At 25.3% G+C, this 25855-nt stretch overlaps 1 protein-coding gene across 1 annotated transcript in view; it reads left to right on the top strand.

Moving 5' to 3' along the window:
* Positions 1–18571: 18571 nt before the first annotated feature.
* LOC114127660 (hepatic leukemia factor-like) overlaps positions 18572–25855 on the top strand; it is a 65226-nt gene continuing 57942 nt past the window's right edge. The window contains exon 1 of the mRNA XM_027991968.2: positions 18572–19066. Coding sequence (XP_027847769.2) covers positions 18967–19066 — 100 coding nt within the window. The 5' untranslated portion in view covers positions 18572–18966. The remainder of the gene's footprint in view (positions 19067–25855) is intronic.

Below are 25855 nucleotides of genomic sequence, written 5' to 3'. Positions count from 1 at the left end.
AACATTATCAATAACAAAAAAAAAAACCCACTAAAATCCACATTTTAGAAATCATACGTTTATAATAGAAATGTTAACAATGGTAAAACCGCCTTTTCATCACGCCCTCCCGCGTATACAATACATGTATAGTACCTATCGAATGTTTTCGTATAGCTTACAAAAGTCGGCGACAACCGTCTGCGTGCTGTTTTGCACCCATCATCATCTTAACAATATCTCATATGGCTACAAAACATTTTTTTTTTAAACATTCACCGTCTGTTGAAACTGATTCAGTCGAATTTCGTTCGTGTTCCAGTTTCCGAAATTCCGGTTTGCCACTACGTGACGATGCGTATAAGGCTTATACAGTTTACCCTGAAATCATTTGAAAGCGTTTCAACGTTTCAAGGTAATATTGTTAGACAAAAAAATAATTCTTCAAATTTCATAACGTTTGGTTAAATATTCAGAAATGATATTTTTAAATTATAATAACCGAAAGTCAAATATTTAAACATTTAATTAACGCAAAACAATATTAAAAACCTTGGTCATTAAGATAAAAACAAACTCCGGATTTTTGAAAATATTAATTATTAATTTATACAATAAGATATATTTTTTATTATAAACCATAATCTAAGTATCTTATATATAGTAAAAAAACAATTTTTAAAATTGAATAATTGAATAATACATAATATTACACCTATAACTTTACTTCGGCCGGTGGCCGTTGAAAATTCCATATAAGCGATTTCTTTCTCATTTAATTAGCAGTCAACCATCAATACTACCCTTATCGCATACTCTTATTATAATTTTATGTTGTATAAATTATAAGTAACTTCTGAATAATAAGTATACATACGTTTGTATTTTAACTTCGTTCCTCTATTCTATGTTATAATATTACCTATACGTTTTATGCTTTGAGTACCTTTGCTTCAATATTTTGAGACCGTTATCTTAATATTAGTTTATTATACCAAACAGTATCATAACATTAAATTTAAATCGCTCGTTAAACTATTAAACATTATAGCCTAGAACAGGGGTCTCCAAACTTTTTTATTCAAGGGCCACAAAAAATATCATCCTCTCTTAGCGGGCCAAAAGTTTATACACATATATTATAACACATTAACACATATAAATTTTAATTTTTAAATGTTAGATATATCATCTCGTATATTTATTATCCTAGAGCGCCGGCGGGCCGGTTAAAATTTGTTCGAGGGCCGTAGTTTGGAGATCCCTGGCCTAGAACAATGATTATAGGTACAACTTTGCGTGATCATATTAATATATTATCATAAATTGTACTAGATTAGAATTGACAACCATTGTAAAAAATATAATAGTTTAATATTACAATTATTATGTATATTTGATACTGTTATAAATGTACACTCGGTAGTCGGTACACAGAGTTTTATGATAAAATTAAAAATACATTTTATTTTTAATAGTTTATCAGTTTATTAATTTTATATTTACCTTATCTTACTTAGGTAGTGCATATTTTTTAGTTTAAGTAAATCAAAATATCGCAAATAGACGCTATATAAATACGGATAAGATTCTGAGACAGAGTATTTTTTTTACATTTCTAATCTTGGAGCATGGCAATACTGTGATAAACTGATAAATTAAGTTTGAAATCAATGATAATTAATATCGTTTAAAAAATAACTCTGCGTGGAACTTGTTTACAACCATTCCTTTAATAACTGCTAGCAATATGAAATACCTACCTTCTTTAATAAAAAATTAAAATATTATCTATATTTAATATTAAATCATATTTTTTTTTTTATAAAACTATATTGCTCAGCATTCTTTCTGCTTAAATAAAATAATCACAAAAAAGAATAGTAAAAATAGATTAAAAAAAAAACCAGAATATCTTATCAAATACTATGTTAACTATGAAATTTATAGATATTTATAAATATTTGTCAAACAAAAATAAATCTAAATAATATTATAAGATATTATTATTGGCCTAGAGGCCTAGTTATAAAATAAAAGTTATCATAATTAGTTTTGTTTAAGGTTTTAAATATTAATTAACAAAAAGTATAAATACTTAGAAGGACTAAAATAGGTTGAGAAGTTAAACAGTATATATGTATATACATATATATAATATATTATATTGCACTCATTTATTAATTATTTCAAATACCTAAATAAATCGATTAATAAATCTAAGTGTTAATATACTAACTTAGACTATTAAAAAGGATAATATTTAATGGTTATAATAATATTATAATACCTAGTAATTTTTCTACAAAATGTATTTTAAACAAATAACTCAACTACTTTGTTCATAAATCGTCATCACGAATGTCCAAATATTTAATAGTAAATAATTATATAAGTTATAATAGCTCTTAGGATTTCATTTCTAAAATTTCCATGAACGTTAATTATTTAAACGATACCGTAAAATGATCTAAAGCATTATAATTACCTGACAAAATACTATATTTTGATAAAGCCCATATAATTAATGTAAATTATACAATAATTTGCTGTAGAATGTAAATAATTTATAGTATAATAATCAAGTTTATATATTTACGATTCTAAGTGAAAATAAACAGTGATTCAACTAGGATTTTTTCAAGAAAGGCCTTTTAGGTCTGTTAGAAAACTTCTTTAATCACAATGTACAAAAAATATTTTTTACATTATAATTTTTAGTGTAAAAATCAAATTGTTATTTTTTTTTTTTAACTAATAATACATTTATTGCAATTATATGGTTATAGTATTTAATAATATAAAAGAAAATTGGTAGAATACCTAACAAAAAAAAGTTTCTTAATATTATAGCAACTCATACAGAATGATTTAAACCATTTTTATTTATTACCTACATTTCAAACAAAGTTAAATTAAATTTATAAAATAAAATATTTAAAAAAAATGTTATATAATTTACAATAAAGATTAAATAAAATTATGCTATTTTATGTACACATCTAACTATCTAAGTATACTTAGATTTTTTTGATACTTGTATAGTACCTACCCATTATAGTATTCAACGCATTTAAAGGAGGAGATCGAACCCAAAATACACCTCCTTGGGTGCGCCATTGATAGATAACAGATTGTAGATACATTATATACATACCTACCTCGATAATTGTATAGTTTTTATCATACACATGTAAGTAGTTTACTCAATACTCATATTTGAATGATTGTGTAATAACTATATACTAATGCTTATAATAAGTATCTACCTACCAGTGGCGTATTTACAGGGAAGGGGGATTCATGGAGTCCAAACCCCCCCCTACTTGGCTCTATAAATACGCATCTAAACGCCTAATTTGTATAATATATTATTATATTCTGTGCAATTTTAAGTTGTAACTTGTAACCACATAAAATGCTATTTTTTTACGTACCAAATCGAGGGAAACATTTTATCGTAAATTGTTATGTATATGGTTGACATATCTCGCCAGTTGGAAATAGGGTTTGAATGTTTATTTAGTTCAACATTTACTGATGCAGAAAAAATATCGTTTAAGAATTTGGTTGAGTTTTATTTACCACCAGTAGAAAATGATAATGCTATGTTGAAATTAAAATATGGAAATTAAAAATAGCCAGTCAAGACGTAAACTTCAAAAGTGGATTAGAAGCACTTTTGAGCTGCCCATAGAATGACTTTCCAAAGATACATTTTTTAATTTAACTATTTTTCACATTACCGGTGTTAACAGCTTCACCTGAAAGATATTTTTCAACCTTTTCAAGGTTGAAAACATACCTAAGATTAATAATGAACGAAGTAATCTTTTAATTATTTTGGAAAATATTTAATATCTACTAGATAACAATATGACTTATTTTTACTGTATTTTTAATTTTATTATTATGTAGACGAGACTAAATGGACTAGCTATGATGTCTATTAATCGGAACATACCTACATCTCGTCGCTTAAACTGCAACAGTGCGTATCTTAGTATTCATTTTATAGTTCTTCAGTAGACACAAAAGAACATTTTCAATGATTTACTTCCACTAAAATGTAACTTGAAACATTTTTATTTGATGTAATTTGCATTGAAAAATTTTTAAAACATTAAAATTCAGTTTTTTTTGAATATTTAGTATTTTACATGAGATATTGAGATACCACGCTTTATTTAACACTGATGTATCTGAAATAGGCCTTTTTACCTCATTGATAATACACCATTATTTTAACATATTTTTATAATAATAATTTTATTATATAGTTGTGATGTACCTACTAAATTACGTTTTATATACCAATAAAATAAGTTTAATAATTTTTAATTTGACTGTGATCATAATTTAAAATAATTATATGCCATAATAAACCTAAAACCTGAATTTAACAGGCTAATACTACAAGACCGAATAAAATACTATAAATAATTTTTTAGTTCCTTTTTGTTTTCTTATGGTTGATTTTTTCAAATAATAAATTAGAATTATTCTATATTTTGATGAAATAATCAATTAAACGATATTAAGTCCTAGAAAATTGCAATTTGTAATATAAATGTTGTTTTATATGATTAAAAATAAATAATTAATATCAAAATGGATTTTTGTTAATTCATTGTAATAAATTAAATTTCTACATGAAAATACAGTTAATTTATTTAATAAAGAGTAATTGGGAGGAGGGGAAAAAGCCCTCTACAGATAAGTATTATGAAAATTTTCTGGACCCTCCCCGTCATGACAAATTCCTAAATACGCCACTGGTACCTACCTATTAATTATTAATTGTATTAAGATTTTATATGATTATTGCTAGTGATAAGATGTTAATGACCTAAAAACACACAATAATGCCCTGAAAATTTCGAAGAATGACCAAAATATGTAATTAAACAAATGAAAAAAATTTAATTTAAAAATTATAATTATTGTTAGAGATGTGTGTCAGGGAAATTTATAATATAAATTGTAATATTAATGAACTGCAATAGTATACATTTAAATGATAAGTTTCATTTAGAGTAAGAAATATATGAAATTATTAAACATAAATTAAAAATTCAAATAGAAAAAAAATCATATTAAAAATATTATAATTGATTGTCAATTGAAATGCAACCACGTTGTACAAAAACTACAAAAAATAATCTAAAATATGAAAAAAATGACATAAAAATGTAAAAAAATGCAAAACTAAATTAGTATAATCTTAATCTAAGAAGCATAAAACAAATTTTTAACAGATAGCATTGTATGGGATCAAAGGAAAAATGATTCAAAGGTCACCAATATCCTATCTTTAATTATTACAATACTGGCGTCTATAATATTATTTTTGAATTAAATGTTACATGACAAAATTTATCTTCATTTATATTACATAATAAATAAAAACAAAATAAATTTACTAAGTACATTTTGAAATACCAATATAAGACACATATCACTATTAATATTTACATATAAGCACACATATTTTGATCTTTTAGTGCAATAAATCCCAAACTCCACAATAATATACATTACCTATATTATTATAATTTATTAATAATAAGTATCTCATTTATATTTTTGATTCAGAGTAAAGCGAAGAATGTATTATTAATAATTGATTTTACAAACCATGATTTTGTTATTCGTGCAGAATAAGTACTAAAGTATTATGTGGTAATTAGTACAGTGGTTCTTAACCTTTTTCAAATTGCGGAACACTTAAAATTTTATGAGGTTTTCGCGGAACACAGCCATAAAATAAAACAGTAATTAAATTAAACATATTAAATAATAAATGTATAGCATAAAACAGTTTGTAAATATGTTAGTAAAACGTCTAACTTATATCATTGTGTTTTGTTTTAAAAGTCAAAATATTAAGTGAATGAAACTAGAAATACTAAATAAAAATGTATTTACTGATATTAAAATTTTGTCGGAACACTTATAGTAAGTCCACGGAACACCGGTTAAGAACCACTGAATTAGTACCTTAATAATTTTATATTGGTAGCTTTAATAAAAAAAAAAAAAAAAACTAGACCTTCATAAGTAAAATTCTAGTTCAAATAGTATACCTTGTATAGAACAAAATGCGATTATTTATTTTTAAATTTAAGTACGTTTATCTTATAAATTATTATAATTATAATGATGAATTACTGACTGAATAAAAAAAATGTTAATATATGATAACATGCATATAGATTATATTATACACATAAAAATTATACTTATATATTTATAGAAAAAAAAATATAAATGTATAATACCTAATTAGACAGATTTATGTCTGAAAAAATATTCATTTAAATCCATTTCTTAATTTGTATCTCTATCCGGTGATATTGATAATGTTTTAATGATGCAAAGCATAAGATGATATAACTCATCGTCGGTTTATTACAAACAGATAAAGTAAACGGATCAGACGAAGTTAATAACATATATCATTCAATTTTTCATTTTTATTTAGTTTCGAATTTTTATAGTGTGGGTGCTCCCTATACAGTATAGGTTGGATATTATACTTTATTTTGATTCTATTGAGGCTTCTTTCGATAATATAATATCGAATTTAATCATATTTGTACGATAAGTTTTAACGCTAAATATATATTGTTGAGACTATGTATCAAAAAACCGGAAAAGGTGCTAGAAACCGTAAAACATCAGAGCAGCGGTAGTACGGTACAACATAACTTTATGTACACTTGCAGTTCTGCAATCGCAGAAATATTATATATAGTATTATACGAATTACGAATACAGTAAACACACAATTTAGCTGTTGTTAAACAATAGGTATCTATTGAAGGAGTCACACACATTTAAAATTTAAAAAAATAAAGATATCAAATACCTATAGTATTAACACATTTCTGTATTAAATTCTGCATTAAAAATTATGATAATACTATTATTTATTAATTGAAAATAATTTCTGTAAACATATTATTACAATAATTTCTATATTATATTTAGATTTTAGAAGTAGTTGACAACTGGTGACAACTACAGATGTGTATATATTGAAAATTGAGAAGTAACATCAACTCGTAACTTTGAGTAAAACTCTTACAGTGTAAAACATTTTTTTTTTTTTTTAATATTTATGTATTATCTTATTATAAACATAATTATGATTTTAAATATAATAAAGGGTACTTGCGGGCATAATGATATAAAATGCGATAAAAGTCCTAAGTAAAAATATTATCAACATATAGGTAGTTACGCAGACACAAAAAAATGTACAAAATACGTTAAACTACAAATGTCAAAAACACCTGAAAAACCAAAAGTATAACCTATATAGACATATAGTTCTAAAAATTAATGAAAAAATTATTTAATATTAATTTGATAAACTAAAGAGCATTCAATACACACCATTAATTAGTTTTTGTTATGTAACAAATTGAGTTGAATATACTAAACATACTTAGCTATATCATAGATAATGAAATAATTACGCTTAGTTAAAGCTCGATAAAATCTGTAGGAATGTCTTATACCTATTATATAAATCTATTACTTGGCAACTTTTATGTTCTGATATCAATTGCTTATTTAATACTAAAATTAATTTTTAATTAAAGAGTGTTCGATATATTATACAAAAAAAGGGTGGTCAAGTGTGTATAACGCTCTTCTATATAGCAAATCACTATAATGGTTGTATTAAATTTGAATCCAATGATAGGTATCATTGTACAGGAAAAACGATTGTGAACGGAGATGATTTTTCAGCTTAGGATATATTTTCCAGTGGGTGATGAAAAAGGTGGTTTATGTTTTAATGACCTAAATACCCCAAAATTAAATCGTGTACAGAAAATGCCAATTTAAACAACTGGTGTATGTTTCAAGTTTCTACGACTAGTAATTATTATTTTTTAACTTTAACAAAAATCTAAAATTATTTTATAGAAAATCGTTATTTTACGAGTGAATTTTGAATTTCGTAAAAATTTAAACAAAGGATAAATTTTTTTTAATTTGCCAACGTTTCAAGTTCTTTTATAATTATTGTAATCGAAATTTATGGAATATCTTATATTAAATATTCAACCCTTAACTACTTTTACAAATTTTTTCATTAATTTCAACTACAAAATAATTTGTATAAGTATTCATAATTTTAACGAATTTTTGTCAATATTTAAACTTCAAATGTCTTCTGACGGCTCCTGTAGACAACTATTATAAAATAATATTTTATAGATTGTGTAGTATCTACATATTTTGCATATAATGTGTAAAGAAATAAGAAAACAAGTTATAATCAAATATATTTTTTTTTATCCATATTTTTATTTGATATAAACAATCACTGAATCACTTCATATTTGCACAATTAGATTATATAATGAGAGTAATATACGAGAAATAAGTTATGGTATTAAAATACGAACATTTAAAATTTGTCTTTGCAAACAACTAAAAAAATGTGAGATGAGTGTGTTCCGTTCTACCATACAGTTAGGTATAGTCTAATCACTCCATATATTACTAAAAATAAATATATTTTATGACATATTTATATGGCTTTTCAAGTAGTTTGTTTTTACTTTTAGTAAGAAGTACAGTAGATTTTATTACCATGTATTGCTGATACATTACATTTATCATATATTATTCATATTTAATTATTTTAAAATTATATTATTATATTATAATTGTTAAAATTAATCTTAGTATTTTAAAATGCCATTGTATGTATAAAATAAAGTTATACATACATTTCAAGGTACAACAGGGATAATATTTTTTAATTATACAACAAAATGATAAAAGTCGCATTAACTCGTCGCCGTCGTTTAATAACTAATTTCGCATAAATTTAAATTTGACTTTAAAAGTTATTCTAAAATATAAATTTTTAAGAAACTTTGATGTTTAAATATAAGTTGCTAATAACTTATGAGGAACTTGAATTTAATTTTCTAGTCTTAGTTCTAAAAATTGAACAATTTTTATATAATAAATTTTCAACTAGAAAATAATTTCCAAATTTTTATTTTTTTTTTAGTCAAAAACTTCAAATAAAATAATGATAAAAATTATGTTTTAATAAATAAAATCAAACTTCAGATAGATACTCATAAAAAAATACCTATATTATGGAACAACGCTCAACTTCTTTTCAATAATAACATCAGACAACATGAGAAACCTTTCGTACAACATTTTCTATCTTTTTTGATAAAATGAAATATATTTTGAAAAAAAATCACCATTTTCAAATGTCTTTAAAAGTTTAAACATCTTAAAAAGAGTCAACTAATTTTATTTTATGATTTAATTTACAAAAATTGTATTATGTATTATGTATAAGCTATAGAAAATGATAATTTAAACTTAATTTAATCAGTTTTTGGTAAAATAATGAATTTTCTTTTTGGTATACTTAAGCAGCACATCGAACAATACATTATAAATTTAGTAAATAATGGAATGATAAATATATAAAAATATAAAACAAAATATTTCCGTTTAGTGACATTATGCTGTAACTATTTTTTTTAAGCTTTTAAATTGTAAGTTGTATAAATATACAAAGCTTAAATAGCTAAAAATAAAACAAAAATACTAAATAAACAAGATTAAATTTAATACAAATGTATGCTGATTATATTAATATTGTTTCAGCAAATCTGAAACCACATTTTATAATCTTCATAGACCAGTATCGCATGCACTTATCGACCTGGATTCTTTTGTTACTGCAGAAACCTAATTTTGTGAAAGTTAAAGCAATTGACTAGAACGGCTCTCAATCAATTGACTCTTGCTTCCGCCTCTACTGTTCTCTCGTTCTGCTCATTACAATGCAATAGTCTAACATTTCTTAAAATGATTGTACATTTGTATGCCCCTAAAAGAAATGGTCGAAAGTCGATCGTGTTTAGAACGGTCATTCTCACGAGACAAGTATCGCGCTTAGTCTTCTAGATCTCTATCAGTCTACGTTGACATAGGTGTACCTACAGCAGCCTGCTGATCAATACGAACATAAGAATCTTTTGAACTCAGAAGAACCCTCCGAAATTGGACATCAACTGACCCATTGCACACACTGACTGCGACGTCTTAACAAGACCGTTCGTAGTATTCGCTATAAAGGTAAGGAGTGAGTCTATTGAAATACGTACACTGCATAACTCTTAATATGATTTGGTCATTATCATTTTTTTTTAATTCTGTGTAAATATATTGCACGAGTAAAAATAAAGTATTAATTATTACATTACTATAGGCATATTTAATTAAAAATTTAAATAAATACTTAACTTTTTCATCTTTTCGCCTTTTCATTATAATTTTTAGGGAACTAAATTTATTTTTTAATGTCATATATTAATTTTTAGGGAGGATTGACTCAATATTTAAAATAAAAAACTGTTTGGTCTATCATCACTTAAAATTAAAATGTACGTAATCTTTCTACATAAGAAATATGATTGTGTTCTTATCATTTTTATCAAATTTACCAACAAATTGTGTAGAACTGTAGACTATATTATAATACATAGACTTATAGATTATAAATATTCGATCAACAATTTTTTTTATAAAATAATAAAATTTCCGCTCTTACAAAAGTATCATCCCTGCAGTTCTTTGCAGTCTCTATAAATATGCAAGTTATAATTGGTTCGACTATTTAGTAGAAGATATTATAGATACAATTTGTAATTAAACAACCTTTGCCTATAAAATAGTATATTGTGTAGCAAAAGAGAATAGAGAGCTAGGTATTTAAGTCGCTGGTATAACGTGCATTTCGACCTAAACTGAAATCGCCTTCCTCAAAAGCCACTCGGCCACACACACTATTTTTAGTCAGCCATCTATCGCCTCTGAAACCGCCTTTATCAAAATTATGGTGATAATTAACAGTTATTATTATATTATTCTTGCCATTATCGGTATCTATATTCAGCACTATTGTATAGAACAGCACGGGGATAACCCAAATACTAGCTATTATTCGATATACCTATCAGAATAAAACGTATAGAATCGTTCATGTATATCAATTTAAACAGTATAGGTACGGTTTCCGAGAGTACTGAGGTGTCAAACTGTGGAACAATAGCAAGTCCTCACGAAGCCGCGTCTAGACGCTAACTATAACTTGACAAATGACAAGTTAAGTTGATGTTAGATGTGGCGTCTAGACGATGCAGGAAACCGTATCTTCGATTTTTTCTACCGGTGTATTTTTGGAATAATGTTTACGATGGGCTGAAAAGGTCATTCTTGACCGTTTCGACTGTCATCGAAAACTAAAATGTTTGTATAAGCACAACAAAAAACATTATTATTCGTGCCCTTATTCTTCGTGTACATCATTTACATTGTATAATTATATTAAGTATATTATATTGCAAGGGTGGTCACAACGAGGCTCGCGAGTCGCATGCGGCTTATAAATAAATCAATTTCGTGCGACTCTTGAACCAAACTTAGCCTAAAATTAAATGTAAATAAATGTTCCTTCATTTGATTTAAAATGAAAAATGTATCTTTGTTTTATAAACATTGCTTTACAATGTGGCTCACCTCGAATTAATTTTATAAATTTGCGGCTTCCAAAATTAAAGTTAGTATGGCCACCCCTGTTATATTGAATAATAAGCTCGTTTTAAAATGGATTTATATTTTTTTTCTACCTAGTGTTTTTTTTTTTTATAAATATCAAGGTACAATTGTACGGAATAAAATTTTGAGACATGAATCCAAATTATTAAATAAATATTAATTTATTAATCAAAGTCACATAGTTTATCTTGAACGTTAAAATCACAAAATACAATATTATTGTATGTTTGACAAATTATAAAATATATGAAAAATAGTTTAACCATTTAAAGTTTTAACTTCTATATAATATTATAATAGGTACACAATTTTTATATAGCTATATTGTAAATTGTAATTAACCGAAACAAATTAAAAATAGGTTAATGTAATGTTTCACACTTAATTTTAATTACAAAAATGTATACTGTTGAGCTTCATTTTATGACCAGCTATATGTATACCTGCAGGTATTAACAGGTATTAACAGGTATTAACATGTTAATATATAAGGTATATTGAATATTTATTTTATACATATTTAATTATTTAATTGTCTGAAAGCTGCAATTATTAACGCGTAATTCGTTTACAAACAGTTCACTAAACTTTCAAGATCAAAACGATTTCTTATCACACCGCATTTATAATTAACAATCGGCTCAATGAATAATCTCAGTCACAACAAAGTTAGTTAATCATTTGGTAATTAACAACTACAATAATAAGGAAAAAATCAAAGTGTAGAAAACCACAAGTTATAATCGTGCTTAATTTCGCAGTTTTTTCACTTAGGTATGTAATTTAAGTAAAAAATGTTAAACAAAAATAATACTAATACCCGGGTCAATATCTGTGTGTAAGTAACTATTATAATATAGTGGTTTAGTATCAGTAAGTAATAAGTATTAATAAGTGTACTTCAGTCATTAAGTAGTTGATGAATGCAGGGTTCAGTTTTAAATTAATAATAAATCAATGTTTATAAATAACGATACTGTCGATACTGTACGGAAACGGTTATCATTCATCAGTAACTAGTAAGGCTCAGATTTTAAAGCATAATATGCTTCTTTTTTATATATGAGATGGAAATCTAATTTTTATACATAAATTCGTTTCAGGTCATTCTGATTCCAAATAAACCAATATTTTTGCTTTTTTATGTAGGCAAATGCTTTTTTTTTTGCTTTTTTAGTTATTTCAGCTGAAGAATTTTTTTATGTTTATTGTCTACTATAGTAATAATAAAAAATTGAATTAATAAGAACCTTTAAAACCCAGAATGTAGACTAAATGTTTATATTAGATTATTATTGTTTTCCTTATCGGCTTGTTTAATAAATGTATTAAACGTATAGATTATCGATCTACATAATAGCCTGCAGTAGGTACCTATACGGAAGTATGCCTATAACATCGATATCGACCATTTCAAAATTTAAGTTTTAGTGTTTTAATTTGAAACCTCTTGACTCTAGTATGAACTATAAAGTATGTACCGATCAATTCAGTGGATGCAGAGAGTCGTTTTCTATGTATAAAAATATTCCCTCGGACAATATATAGTCAGTTTCACTACTGTAAATTTAGAGAAATTAATTAGGTTATTTAATTCTTTTAAATTCTGAACGTAGTGATGAATGTATTTTTAATTTAAATTAATTTTTCAAAATTTTTTATTCATTTTTATAACTGGTTCATGCTAATTTTTGGTCATATTTTTTTTTGCTTTTATAAAAATAAATATGCTTTTTTAAAAAAAATCGTGGGCTATTTTAGTTGCTTATTAGTTATAATGCTATAAAATCTAAGCCCTAGTCATCAGTCTCTATTTGTTCACGTCCACCTGTAAGATATTTTACTATATTATATTTATATTTCTGCAAAGTGATAGGTTAAAATAATTTTTACAAAATCAAATAGTATATTATTATTTTTTTAAATTATCTGCATAGTCCGACCTTGTATAAGAAATAAAATACATAGCACTATATATCAGTGTACCTCGCCATCTCGGTATAACTAAGTGTTTATTGTTTAATATAATTATAACATAAAAATTCTCTCATATTCCCCCTAGTTTAGTATTAATAATGAATAAGTCATCATTGATACTAAAACATCGTTTTAGAAATAGATAACATTTAAATAATACCATTTACCACGTAACAAAACAATAATTAAACATTACTTTATTTTGTTTAAAATAAAATCCTTTAGTAATAACATGCCATGCTTCGGTTAGTCTATATTATTTAATTTTAATTTTTTTTCTGTAACCAACTATGGAACCCTATACATATACAAACAAAACAATTATACGATTTTCTTGTACCAAAACTAAATGTGAGAGCCACTCTAAATAAACCTATAAGGGCTAAAAAATGAAGCAAAGAACACTACCAGAGTCTCAAAGAAAATAATGTGTCCAAAATGTAGTTCCAATTGATTTTTAGCGTATAGTTTCCAAGTCTATAAGATCCGTACAAGCGTACATACATTTTTATAAATTCTTTTTTATTTATCTAATCAAATTTGAGTACATTAATTGAGAAAAATAAAATATTAATTGCTAATGTTAATTTTAAAGTAAACACTACTAAATAACCTGACGTATCGTAAAATGGTGTAAATGGGTTTGTTGTAAATAAATAACTGAAAATTAGTCTAAATATTTTTTAAATTCCATTGTACACAATAAAATGATAGTTTAAGCTGTAGTTAAATACCTATTTGAAGATTCTACGATAAATATTTGTTATTGAATAATAACAAAATAATAATAATTGTTTGAAGAGGAATCGTTTTATAGAATATGATAGATTATCCGATATCGTCAAAATTGAACTTCCATCGTTCATAAAAAAATGTATTTAACTTAACTAAATCTAAATTTAAAAAAAAAATGAAAAATGTAAAATATCTATAAATACCCCAAAAATAATGTGCTGTCTAAAATATGCTGCACCTAAAAGTTTAAAATGAATACATTTTATTGCTCTGCTTAGAATCAAAAATAAGAATTTTACGTGCCAGAGCTTACAAAATGTATTGTCTTATTTTGTTGTTATTCAAAATCGAATTACCGTAAATACTTGAAGTTTTGAAATTTAAATATTTATCAGCATTTTTTATACATAATAACATTTTGGGAAAATATTTTGATTCTTTTTGAGATATTTATAGACTTCAATTTTTGGTTTTTTTTTTTTATAGAAGTCTGTAAAAAAATTTTTACTCTATTAAAACACTTGAACAATTACCTAATATAAAGTTTCTCAATAAGTCTTTACTGGAATTAGAAAAAAGTAGAGCATAATTCCATAAATATTTTTTTGTAAGTATCTGAGCTTAAATTTTAAAAATTATGAAAATTAAAAAAACACATCATTGTACAATCAATACATCATTCATTGTTCCATCCAGAATTATTAACAAGATAAGTATTTTTAAACTTTACATAGGATATGTATTGGATGATAAATTTTTATAATGTAAAAATATATATAATATAGTTATAAATTAACTGAGTAGTCTGAACAATAGTAGGTATAGAATCTAACTAGTTAAATACTTAAACATAATAATAGGTATAGGTTATGTACAAAATAAGATGCTTAGGTGTACTAGACAACTCAATATTTATGTTAATCATTACATACACGTATAACATGGAGACCGTGATTGCATCTAATTAACACAATGGTAAATAAACCGGGACAACTGCAGATTATAATATGTATAAAATATAAACAGTCTAATTAAGTTCAAAAACATCTTCTGTTTATTCAAAACAGCATACGTCGAACTTACCACATATAATATTTATAAAATATTAACATATTGTGTGTAGGTAATGTATTGGATTTTTACTTTGTATCATGTCTTATAAAACATAGGTTAATTACAGTTTTAATTTTTTAAGAGTACTGTGTTGTCAGTTTTTATATTTATCATATCACGTGCCATGAAAAGTTTCAAAATATAACATGGTTAACGATCATAGAATAATGAAACATTGAAACTTACGGTTGTAGCGTGTGACTGTATGTAAGAATAATACAATGCTTACCTCGATAACATCGCACATAAGTATAATTGTTTTATACCATTTTGTTCGTGAAAACCAGAAAAATGTTGGTTTAAGTACAAAATAATTTAAACGTAAATATAATTTTATAATTTTGATCACACAATTATCCATGGTTATAAATTATATCTCATAATATACTAAAGAATAACTAATAAGACAGAAGACAATTCTTGAATAAAGGTCTGAAGGTCTTTTAAAGTATAATACAACGACTAATTTTATTTTTTTTCCATTTTTGAATAAATATTATAATATTATTTTAATCAAAAACATTCTCGAAATTCATCTTTGAAAATCATAGTAGTTATTATGCGAGTACATTGAATGTTATTTATTGTACCTAACCTGATCATGGGCAATAAATAAAGGTGTTATTTTTCTCATAAAACTATAAAAGTATAGAAATAAATTAATTTAAAAACAATGAAAAAAAGCGATAATAGAATTTTACATTTGAATTATTTATTAAAAGTGAAAATGTTTCAAATATTAAACATTTGTTTATATTTTAAATAAATCCATTAACTTTAATTAACAATAATGTTAATTTTTATTTTATTTTTCATAGCTTAAAACAACTCAATGTTTAACTTTGAGCGTGGCTTTAGTAGAAAATAGAATCTAGTAGGTAATTAGTAATTATAAATTGAAAAATCTCATTTTTTAATAATCAGGGGAAAAAATAATATTAATCATAAACTTGACATTTTCACCAAATATTTATACTAATATAAATGTATAAAATATTACTCACTCGGATTTTGTATATAAATTTATACTATCATTCTATAGGAGGCTCTGCCCCCCATACCCCCTTTGTTCATTAAATCTCATAGATCACAGTATTATATCCATTTATATTATAAATTAAATGAGGTAAATGGTATAGTAATGGTTTTCAAAGACAATAATTTAATGTATTTTTCATAATATATAATATCAAGTAAATTGCTTTTTTGTTTTTTTCTCCAAAAAAAAAAAGCGTCTGGGGGGATATATCCCCATACTTCCCTCATAATTAAGCTACTGGTTAATACTATATATCATATTATAGTGGTTTTAAAATTTGGTAAAAATATGTAATCATATCCTCCATAATGTGCAGTGCATCTTGAAAACAAAATATATTTTATTTGTATAATAGAGTTGCCAATTTGCCATTGATCGAAAAAAATAAAATAGCTATTACAATAAACTATGTATAATATCACATATATATTTTAAATTTGGTCAATTGCTCAAAACAACCTAAATAACTGTTAAAAACCTGTGAAGTTTACATTTAACGAAATTTCCACGGACATTTAATTTGTTACTTAATCTAACCTAAGCTGTGGCATTTGATAAACATATTATTTAATGACTCAGAAATGCATAACAGTTAATCACAATTCACAATTACTTTGTTGATAATTTTATACTTAAAAATTACTTTTTTTTAAAAACTAAATATCTATAAAAGTATAACATTAATTTTCAAAATTACCGTTATTCGTTACTAACTAAAGTTAACAATATTTATAAATGATAAACATATTGAATATTATAATAACTAATAATATAAAATATTCAATAAGTTAGGTGAAAAATATTTGAACCTATCGTATTATTAAAGTAGTATAATTATATTACAAAAAATACATGTCATACCTAAATTAAAAATTATAAACTGTTTCACGCATTCAATAATTATAATAAATTGATGATTGTTCAATTTTAATACATCCATATCAGTGACCTAAGCTGGGATATATCTATATAGTCAATAACGATGCATATTTTTATTTATAGAATACAAATTGAAGGACTTCTCCTGTTTTTTTAAAAAAAATCATTTATAAAATACATAACATAAATTTAATACGTATAATATAAATATAATACATTATCGTTTTCCATCATTCCATAAAAATGTTTTAGTATTAACATTGTATTGGAAATTTAAATTTTATATTATTGTATAGCTGCGAAATACCTATAATAGACGATTTATTTGTTATAGTTACGCCATGTTTTTATATTTTTAAAAAAAAACATCAATTCAAAATTAAATACAATGGATTGACTAATGTTTGATGTATTAACTAATACCTATGTCGAATAAAGTAAAATAATATAAACATTTTGAAATTATATCAAGTACACCATATTTCATAAATTTAAATATAACATAATATTTTAAGCAATAAAAAAAAATGCACGTTTTACAGTCTACATTACGTTTGACTTGAACGCTGATGTGAATTTAAAGTATATAAGTACAATACTGAAATATATAGTATCATACGAACAATTTCTAAAGAAAAAAGTAGCTCATCAGTCTCAATGCTATTTTGTCAAAATCAATACACTGCCGTAGTGCGTTTAATTATATAAAACATGATTTTTACACGCCAAACGCAATAATTCTGGTATGATATTTTATATAATATAATAGTAAGTACATATACCTATAAATCTTAAAATATAATTCACGCGTACGTTTAATTTGAAATTTAGCAAATAGGTTCCAACATAAAATTAATAATTATCAAAACGATATTTTTTTTTTTTTTGGCACGACCGATGTTAATCATAACAGCAACCATATTATACAGTCGTCGCAATCATCACTCCGTCGATCGCGATTATAATAATATTGTAAGTACCTAATCGGAATAGGTGTAGGTACGTGTTTACACAGCAAAGTTGTATGCGTTGGTTACAACGTTTACGGTACAGACCGTCTCTCGTAGTAAAGTTATCACTGTTATCGGTGTTTGAGAAATAATTTGAATTTGACCAAACACGGTTAATGAAAAATATCAAAAACAAACCGGTCCAATTAGCATGACGTCATAGCTAGATATACCAGACGCTTCTGCACGTCGACCCGTCGACTGTTCGTTCCATCGCCCCGTTCAGTAGGTTGGTAAGTGTCGGATGTTTCGTGTGTGTGACTTATTTAAAAGTATTATTACACTCGGTGGTATTCGTCCATTCGTTTGTTTTGTTTTTGTTTTTCGTTTTCAATTCTGAACAAAAATCAAGTTAATTAATTATCATTACTGCAGTATTATTACTAATTGTAAAAGCAACGGACACGTATAAAAATCGTCAATTTAATTTAAAACATTTGGTGGTTTTTACTAAATAATATTAATACAATATAATACACGTTTTTTTTTCCAATTGTACGGGTTTTTCATGTCTCGCACACGTGATCACAACAGTCGTTTTATATGTTGGTGACGACGGTTTTTTTTTGATTACATTTTGTTTGTTCACGTACGGGTATAAATTATCATACAAACATGTGCGATTTACGTACCAATAACGGAGAGACCATGTTCGATGATATTGACATGGGACTTAAGTCTATATTAGACGAATCGTTCCATCCATTTTTCGCTGGTAAGTAAAAACATTTTCTTACGTATTTTTAAATTTTTGTACCAAAATATTGTTTTGATACAATAGTTGTAATATTATTATGTTGTATATAATATGTAGAATGTAGATATTATTACTTATTTGAAACAAAAGAAAAAACTTAATTAATTACCTATATACTTAAAAGGATCTAATGTTGATTGAAAATAATTATAATTTCTAAACATTTTTAAATTGGTACATTATTATACAAAAATAATTAAAATCCATTATATATTCCAAGTTGAGTTCTAAGTATAATATTAAGGTCTTAACAATGTTGATATTTTACGTACGTAAGTCATTGTATCTATAGAAATATAGGTTTTCTAATGATTATTATCAGTATTTACATGAAAAAAAATTGTGTTAGATTTTTATATTATAAATATTAACTATAGTAATGTGATTATCACGCGTTTTGAAAATTATAATTGAAATACTTAAATTGCATGTACGTCATGAACTTGATGAACCACGTGGTGTGCGATTGTCTTTAATAAGTCATCAGCTTTGATTTAAATACATTTATTTAATGGCTGGGTAACTAATGATAGCGTTAATCTAATAAGAAAATGTTTATTGATATCTATTTATTAATCACATCTGTGATCATTATTACACAACGATATTATCTTATAAAATAAAAGTTTGAATGTTAACCATAATAATAAAAATATGAAAATCAAAAAGAGCCAAATATTATTCATTGCAGTCAAATGATCTTCTAAATTCTCAATTTCCCTAATTTCCAAGACTCACGGGCTGTCTGGCTATGCAATTAAAATTTGTTCGTCTAATGTCTACGTCTATGTTTACTTCTAAAAATAATTGTAGCTTTTACAATATAATATGTACATGCTATTCTAACTTGGGCAATCATACAATTTAATAATAGTTTAATTTAATACGTTTCTACAAGCCAAAACATAATTATTGTACTGGTTTTGAAATCCCATTGATCGTATATGAACACTATTCATAATTCGATACTTAGAAAACCAAAAATATAATTAATACCTATAAAACGCCCATTACATACTATTGACAATAACAACAATATTCTTAGAACTGCAGTTTATACGTGATTTGTATAGAGGTACATCTTTATATATAATTCAGAATTATTATTGTTTATTGCTTACTCGATTAACTACGTTTAATTTTGTACTTCTATTATAATAGTTTTATCAGATCTTGATATTATATTCATCATAATTTTTAATGGTCAATTTAGAATGGTACACTTATATTTTTGCTAATAGACTTAAACTGTTGAGTAATGTACTATTCTGTATTTTAATGTACAAAATTACGCTTAATAATCTTAAGCCAAAGGTATACCCACCATAAAAATTAATTATCTACCGATTTCATTTTTATCAATTTGTGTAAATGTTAATCTAATAGCAAACCAAATTGATTATGATTTATTGTACAGACAATATTCCTAATCTAATAACTATAATGGTATTGTACGTATATGCAAAAGTTTAAACCGTATATAATATGTTATAGCACTTAGATATTATAATATCATAATATCATTTATTAAATAAATAAAATAATATTTAATAAAAGGTACGTGTACACAGTAGTTTTTACAATTAGTTAATATTTGGAACGATTTTAAACATTTATTTTGTTATTTATCTATATGGGACATATGTATAGGTACCTACTCAAACAAAAACCTTATAGAAAGCACATTTGAATTATTCTAACCGCTTAAACTGTCCACACTACATTTTACAAACGAAAAGTTAATTAAGTACGATGTATAATTTTTCATCCATCTGCGACATTTCACACATTATTTTTAACTGTCCATTAATTTTATCTCAAGTTTTCTTGCTTTTATTAATTCCTTAAATATCCAAATAAATCAGTAATCTATCCTTTCTTTTAATTTTCGTATTGTTTTTTTGTCCCAAATGTATTTGTTCTACCAAGCTGGTTTTAAAAAGAAATTGTTTTCTATAATTTAATCGATTAATATGTATTAACTTGTTTACACCAAATGTATGTAATTATTAAGGTTTTGTAAAACTACTAAAAAAAATATTTTTCCCCCAAATTTTACGAATTCAATATTAAAATATTTTTACATAAGACATTGCACGTGATACGATATTTCATAATGTATATATACCGCATTATTATTTATTCTTAAACTAGTTCATTGAAAACTATCTGTCTATTGCTAATACGTATCAAATGATGGTAGATATTTACTATAATATATTACATGCCACACCATAATACACTTTATGTTGTCGCTTAATACGTCGCAATAGCAAAATCTATTTGCCTGCAGAAATTGTTTATTTAATAACCAGTTTGAACCAACGAAGAATATAATAGTTAAATAACGATAAATAAGAAGTTATCTACCTACGTCAAAGTTTATGTGATCATGTCGCCTATACCCTATAGGAACCTATAATACCTCTATATAAAAATACAAATACATTTTTTTTTATAAGTTACTTTTATAGTAGTCACTTCTGATTTTCGTTTGTGTTTTTGTTGTTATATTTATATAGACGTAATTATTGGATATTCATAAGAATATTTACCAAATATTTAGTTGGTAGACATTGAATTATGTTATATATTTAATATATGAAGTCTAATAATCTATGAAGACTAATAAAAATAGAAAATACATTTTATAAGACATAAATATTTGCTCATTATCAACACGAACTATTGAAATAATTTATAGTTCGATAATAATATTATTATATTTATAAATATTTTAAATATAGTTTTGAACTTTATCATTGATGTCTTTATAAGACCAATTAAAATGAGGACATTTCATCCACATAATATGATGTCCTATGTCATCTTAAAAGCGCGTAATAGAAAATCCATGGTTTGCTTCAAGTGTCTTTTTTGATAATTAAAATAGTTTAAAGTAAAGTTGTGAACATTTTTGAATTGTTATATTTTATTGTTCTATTAATTTGCTCAAAAATTAAAGTACCTAAATACCAATATTAATAACCACAGAATTTATGTCACATTAGGTAAATTCACTCTAATCTTAAAATTAACGCAGCTAAATACAAACAGCAAAATTTTCCATGTTATATGTACTTATAAGAGAGAGACAATATGTTCCTGGAGAGACATTCTAATATACATCAAACGTTAATTATTAAAGTATAATATTAAATATTAATATATTATAGACAATGGTCAACAACTACCTACTTTAAATGTTAGCGAACCATGTGCACATACCTACAACGTATATTTCTTTTTAATTTGATCAAACATGGAATGTTTATTACTTTATAATACTAGTGTTTACTACAGTGTACGCTTGCGGCCAGACGAAACGAAACCTGGATTAGTTGAAAATTGTCACCTTAATAGTAGCGTAGTAGGTACTAGGTACAGCTATTTGTATAATTTATGAAGTATAAGAACAAGTGTGTATTTGCTTCCTTATAGGTACGCACTATATTTTACAGATTTTTTATTAGAATTATTAGACGACTTTTTTAACAAAAATTATAACATTTTTAATAATAATTTCCATTATCATTAGTTGGATATATTATATTGAACATAATAAATAAGTATTCAAATATTGGCCATCTAAAATTATTTTCTGAAATTTTTTTTGAAAATCTTGTTATGTTTAATAATAGTTTTATACTTATATCTAAGAGTACCTAAGAACAATTCTGTTTATAATTCTCGAATTGTCTAGTATGCAATGTAAAATTCTGAAATAACGCTTCTAGATATCTATAGGCCGTTTATAGGTTTATGAGTTATGACGCATTGCAATTTATTGTGTCGAGAAGACGTATGAACGGTTTTGTTTATATTTTACGATTGACTGGAGAATATAGTCTACTAAAGGTAACTATGGTTAGAGGCTAGTAACTCGATATTTTTTTTATATATCATACGGTTTTAATGAAAAAATTAATTTAAATAAGAATATAATGTTCTAAAATATTCGCATTATATTATAATATGTAGACATATTTAAAACAGCTTGTAAATTATACAAATAATGACAAAATGTTCTATTTTGGTCGATTGCTAGCTTAGACTAATTGAAAACCGAGGTTATTTGATACAAAATAATCCGATAGCCTAACCATTTCCGTTTAAATGGGTCAAAGGCGAATGAGTATAATCACAGGCCAGCAGCGATGTTGATAATATGTTTATACTGTGAACAGCATAAACTATATTTTTCGTTCACGAAATAATTTGACTGATAATATGGCTACGTGATTATACTTCTATATTATATATCAATAAAATATGAACGGAATATTATGATTAAAATTCGCATTCGACAATACTACAATAGTATATAAGTTTATTTGTTATTTTTCGGCTTCCGTCGAGTTGTAGTCAGCAGACACTCGCGGTACACATAATATTATGTTCAGCAGTATACCTGTGTACTAAACACCTATACACAGATTCTTCTCTGTATAAAGAAGTCATACTTAACATTTGCCACGATATGCGTTAGTAAGACGGAATCAACATGCATGCAAGTACGACGTTCTCTTAACCGTAAACGAAACGAATGACGTGTGTATAATTGGTCGACCATCAATGGATTCCCACGAAACACGATACTTCTACACCAATTCTCAAGAAATCCGAGAACATAAAATCGTGTAGGTCGTAGGTATATAAACAACAGAGGCTTCCAGTCTCTATTAGTTTTTGAATCCATACATTTAAAATAATGAAAATAAACTAGCATGCTCCAGTACATGTTAAAATAATACATTAAATTTCTTCATAATAGGTATATCAAATATATAGATACATTACGATTTTTGTTGTTTTTTTGAAATCAACATATTTTATTTTGATCGCATTAACGTCATGGGTGTCATCAATGTCAACCGTCAGTTTAAAAATTAGATTGAATCGACCTATTATGAAACTTGATGGCGTCTAAGAACATTATCTATGTTTGTATGTTGGTTTTTTACGATGGTTTAATTTTTTAGCAACTTGTGCGTATATAATATAGCGTAAATTAAAAATGCTGATAATTCACTTAAAAATTAAATTATCCAAAATATGAACACTGATAATGTTCTTACCATCAAATCTCATGATAGATCAATTCACTTTAATTTTTAAACTAACGGAGCTAAATGTGATCTGCTGAGCGTAGTATAGTATGTTATGCACTTGTAAGACGAAGACAATAGATACGAGTGAGGATGTCCTCTTGGCTATCTTAACACAGTAATTTAGAATATTTAGATAGTTTAAATCAAATATAACATACAAGACTAAAATTGTATCCAAATCATATAATAACTATTTAATTTTCTGAAATCAATGCAACATTATTTAATCAAAAAAATATTTGTTTTTCATAGGCATATCAATAAATCTCTGTGGTCTTATACACCTCTTTAAAAATTTAAAACGCGACTTTTGGAAAATTCTTTCTTATTAGTGCACTCTTAAATGGTAGTAGGTTAAATTGAAAATTTTAAGTCTTTAGTTATCATGGTTTTCGCTGTCCCTACGTTGATTACGAATCAGTCAGTCAGGACTTCTTTTATATTATATTCCGAGATATTGATTTATAGTTGTATTTTGTCCAATAAACAAATTGTATTCTACTAATAATAATTTTATAATATTTTATAATATTTTTTTACTATACCTATAGTAAGTGTAATTTATCGCTATGAAATTATAAATGTTCAATGAAAGTAAGTCATATGATTATAATTTGTATATAATAAATATCTACTTAGTTTTCGTTTAACATTTTAACCTAACAGTATAGGTACACTATCTACCTCGATGTATTATTTTTTAAATATTATGTTACTAAATATTTATTTTCTAATGAGGGTATAAAAGGGGTTGTATAGAATGTGTGAATTTACAGGGTACCTATAAATAAGAGGCCAATGTAGTTGGTAAAATCATTAAATTAAAAAAAAATAAACTTTCGTGTATAAATTGAAGCCTGAATAATTATTATCATACGATATACAAAATAAACACCTATATTTGTATGTACTGAAATATATTTTATATTCGTATACTTGTTTAAAAGAATGAAAGTGGAGCGATAACAATTTTTTCGATAATAAAATATTTTAACGTTGCATTAACCTATGCATTTATTTACCACTAACTGGAGGTTGTCCAAAGTGTACATATAAAATACCAGTGCCCTGAAAAAAATCAAAAAAAAAAAAATACAGATTCTTTATCATTTATTTTACTTATCATAAATGCATATAGGTCATTATCATATTTATAGTATCACTTTATTATCATCAATATCTTATTGCATATGAAATAGTTGCCAAGAAGTTGTCAATATCACGTATGCTATTTAGGTATAACTGTTTTTTGTTGCTTTATTTGTGGTAATCCGATTGATTCTTGAGCTAATTTCATCAGCATTTACTTCCATTTTTTTTTATATATATAATAAGATTTTAACCGGTTGAATGTGTTCCTGCCAATTTATTAAAACGATGGTTCCAGCCTTCTATTGAGTTACATATTTGTTCGATCTTTATAATTTAAAGTTGCTTCGTAAACTTCTACATATTTGATGAAAAAAGTGGTAAGGTATTTCTGATAACTGTTTTGTTACTATCATTCTTTATTTATCTATAGGTACTTCCATTAAAATATGTTGTGTCGAAATAATCTAATAAAGATTCATCGGGAACAATATTTCTTAAATATCATATACCATTTTTACTATTTTCAACCGGTAAGAAAGCCAAA

This window comes from Aphis gossypii, chromosome 3, assembly GCF_020184175.1.
Source record: "Aphis gossypii isolate Hap1 chromosome 3, ASM2018417v2, whole genome shotgun sequence".
NCBI classification, from domain to species: Eukaryota; Metazoa; Arthropoda; class Insecta; order Hemiptera; family Aphididae; genus Aphis; species Aphis gossypii.
This window is presented reverse-complemented; position numbering and strand designations above follow the sequence as displayed.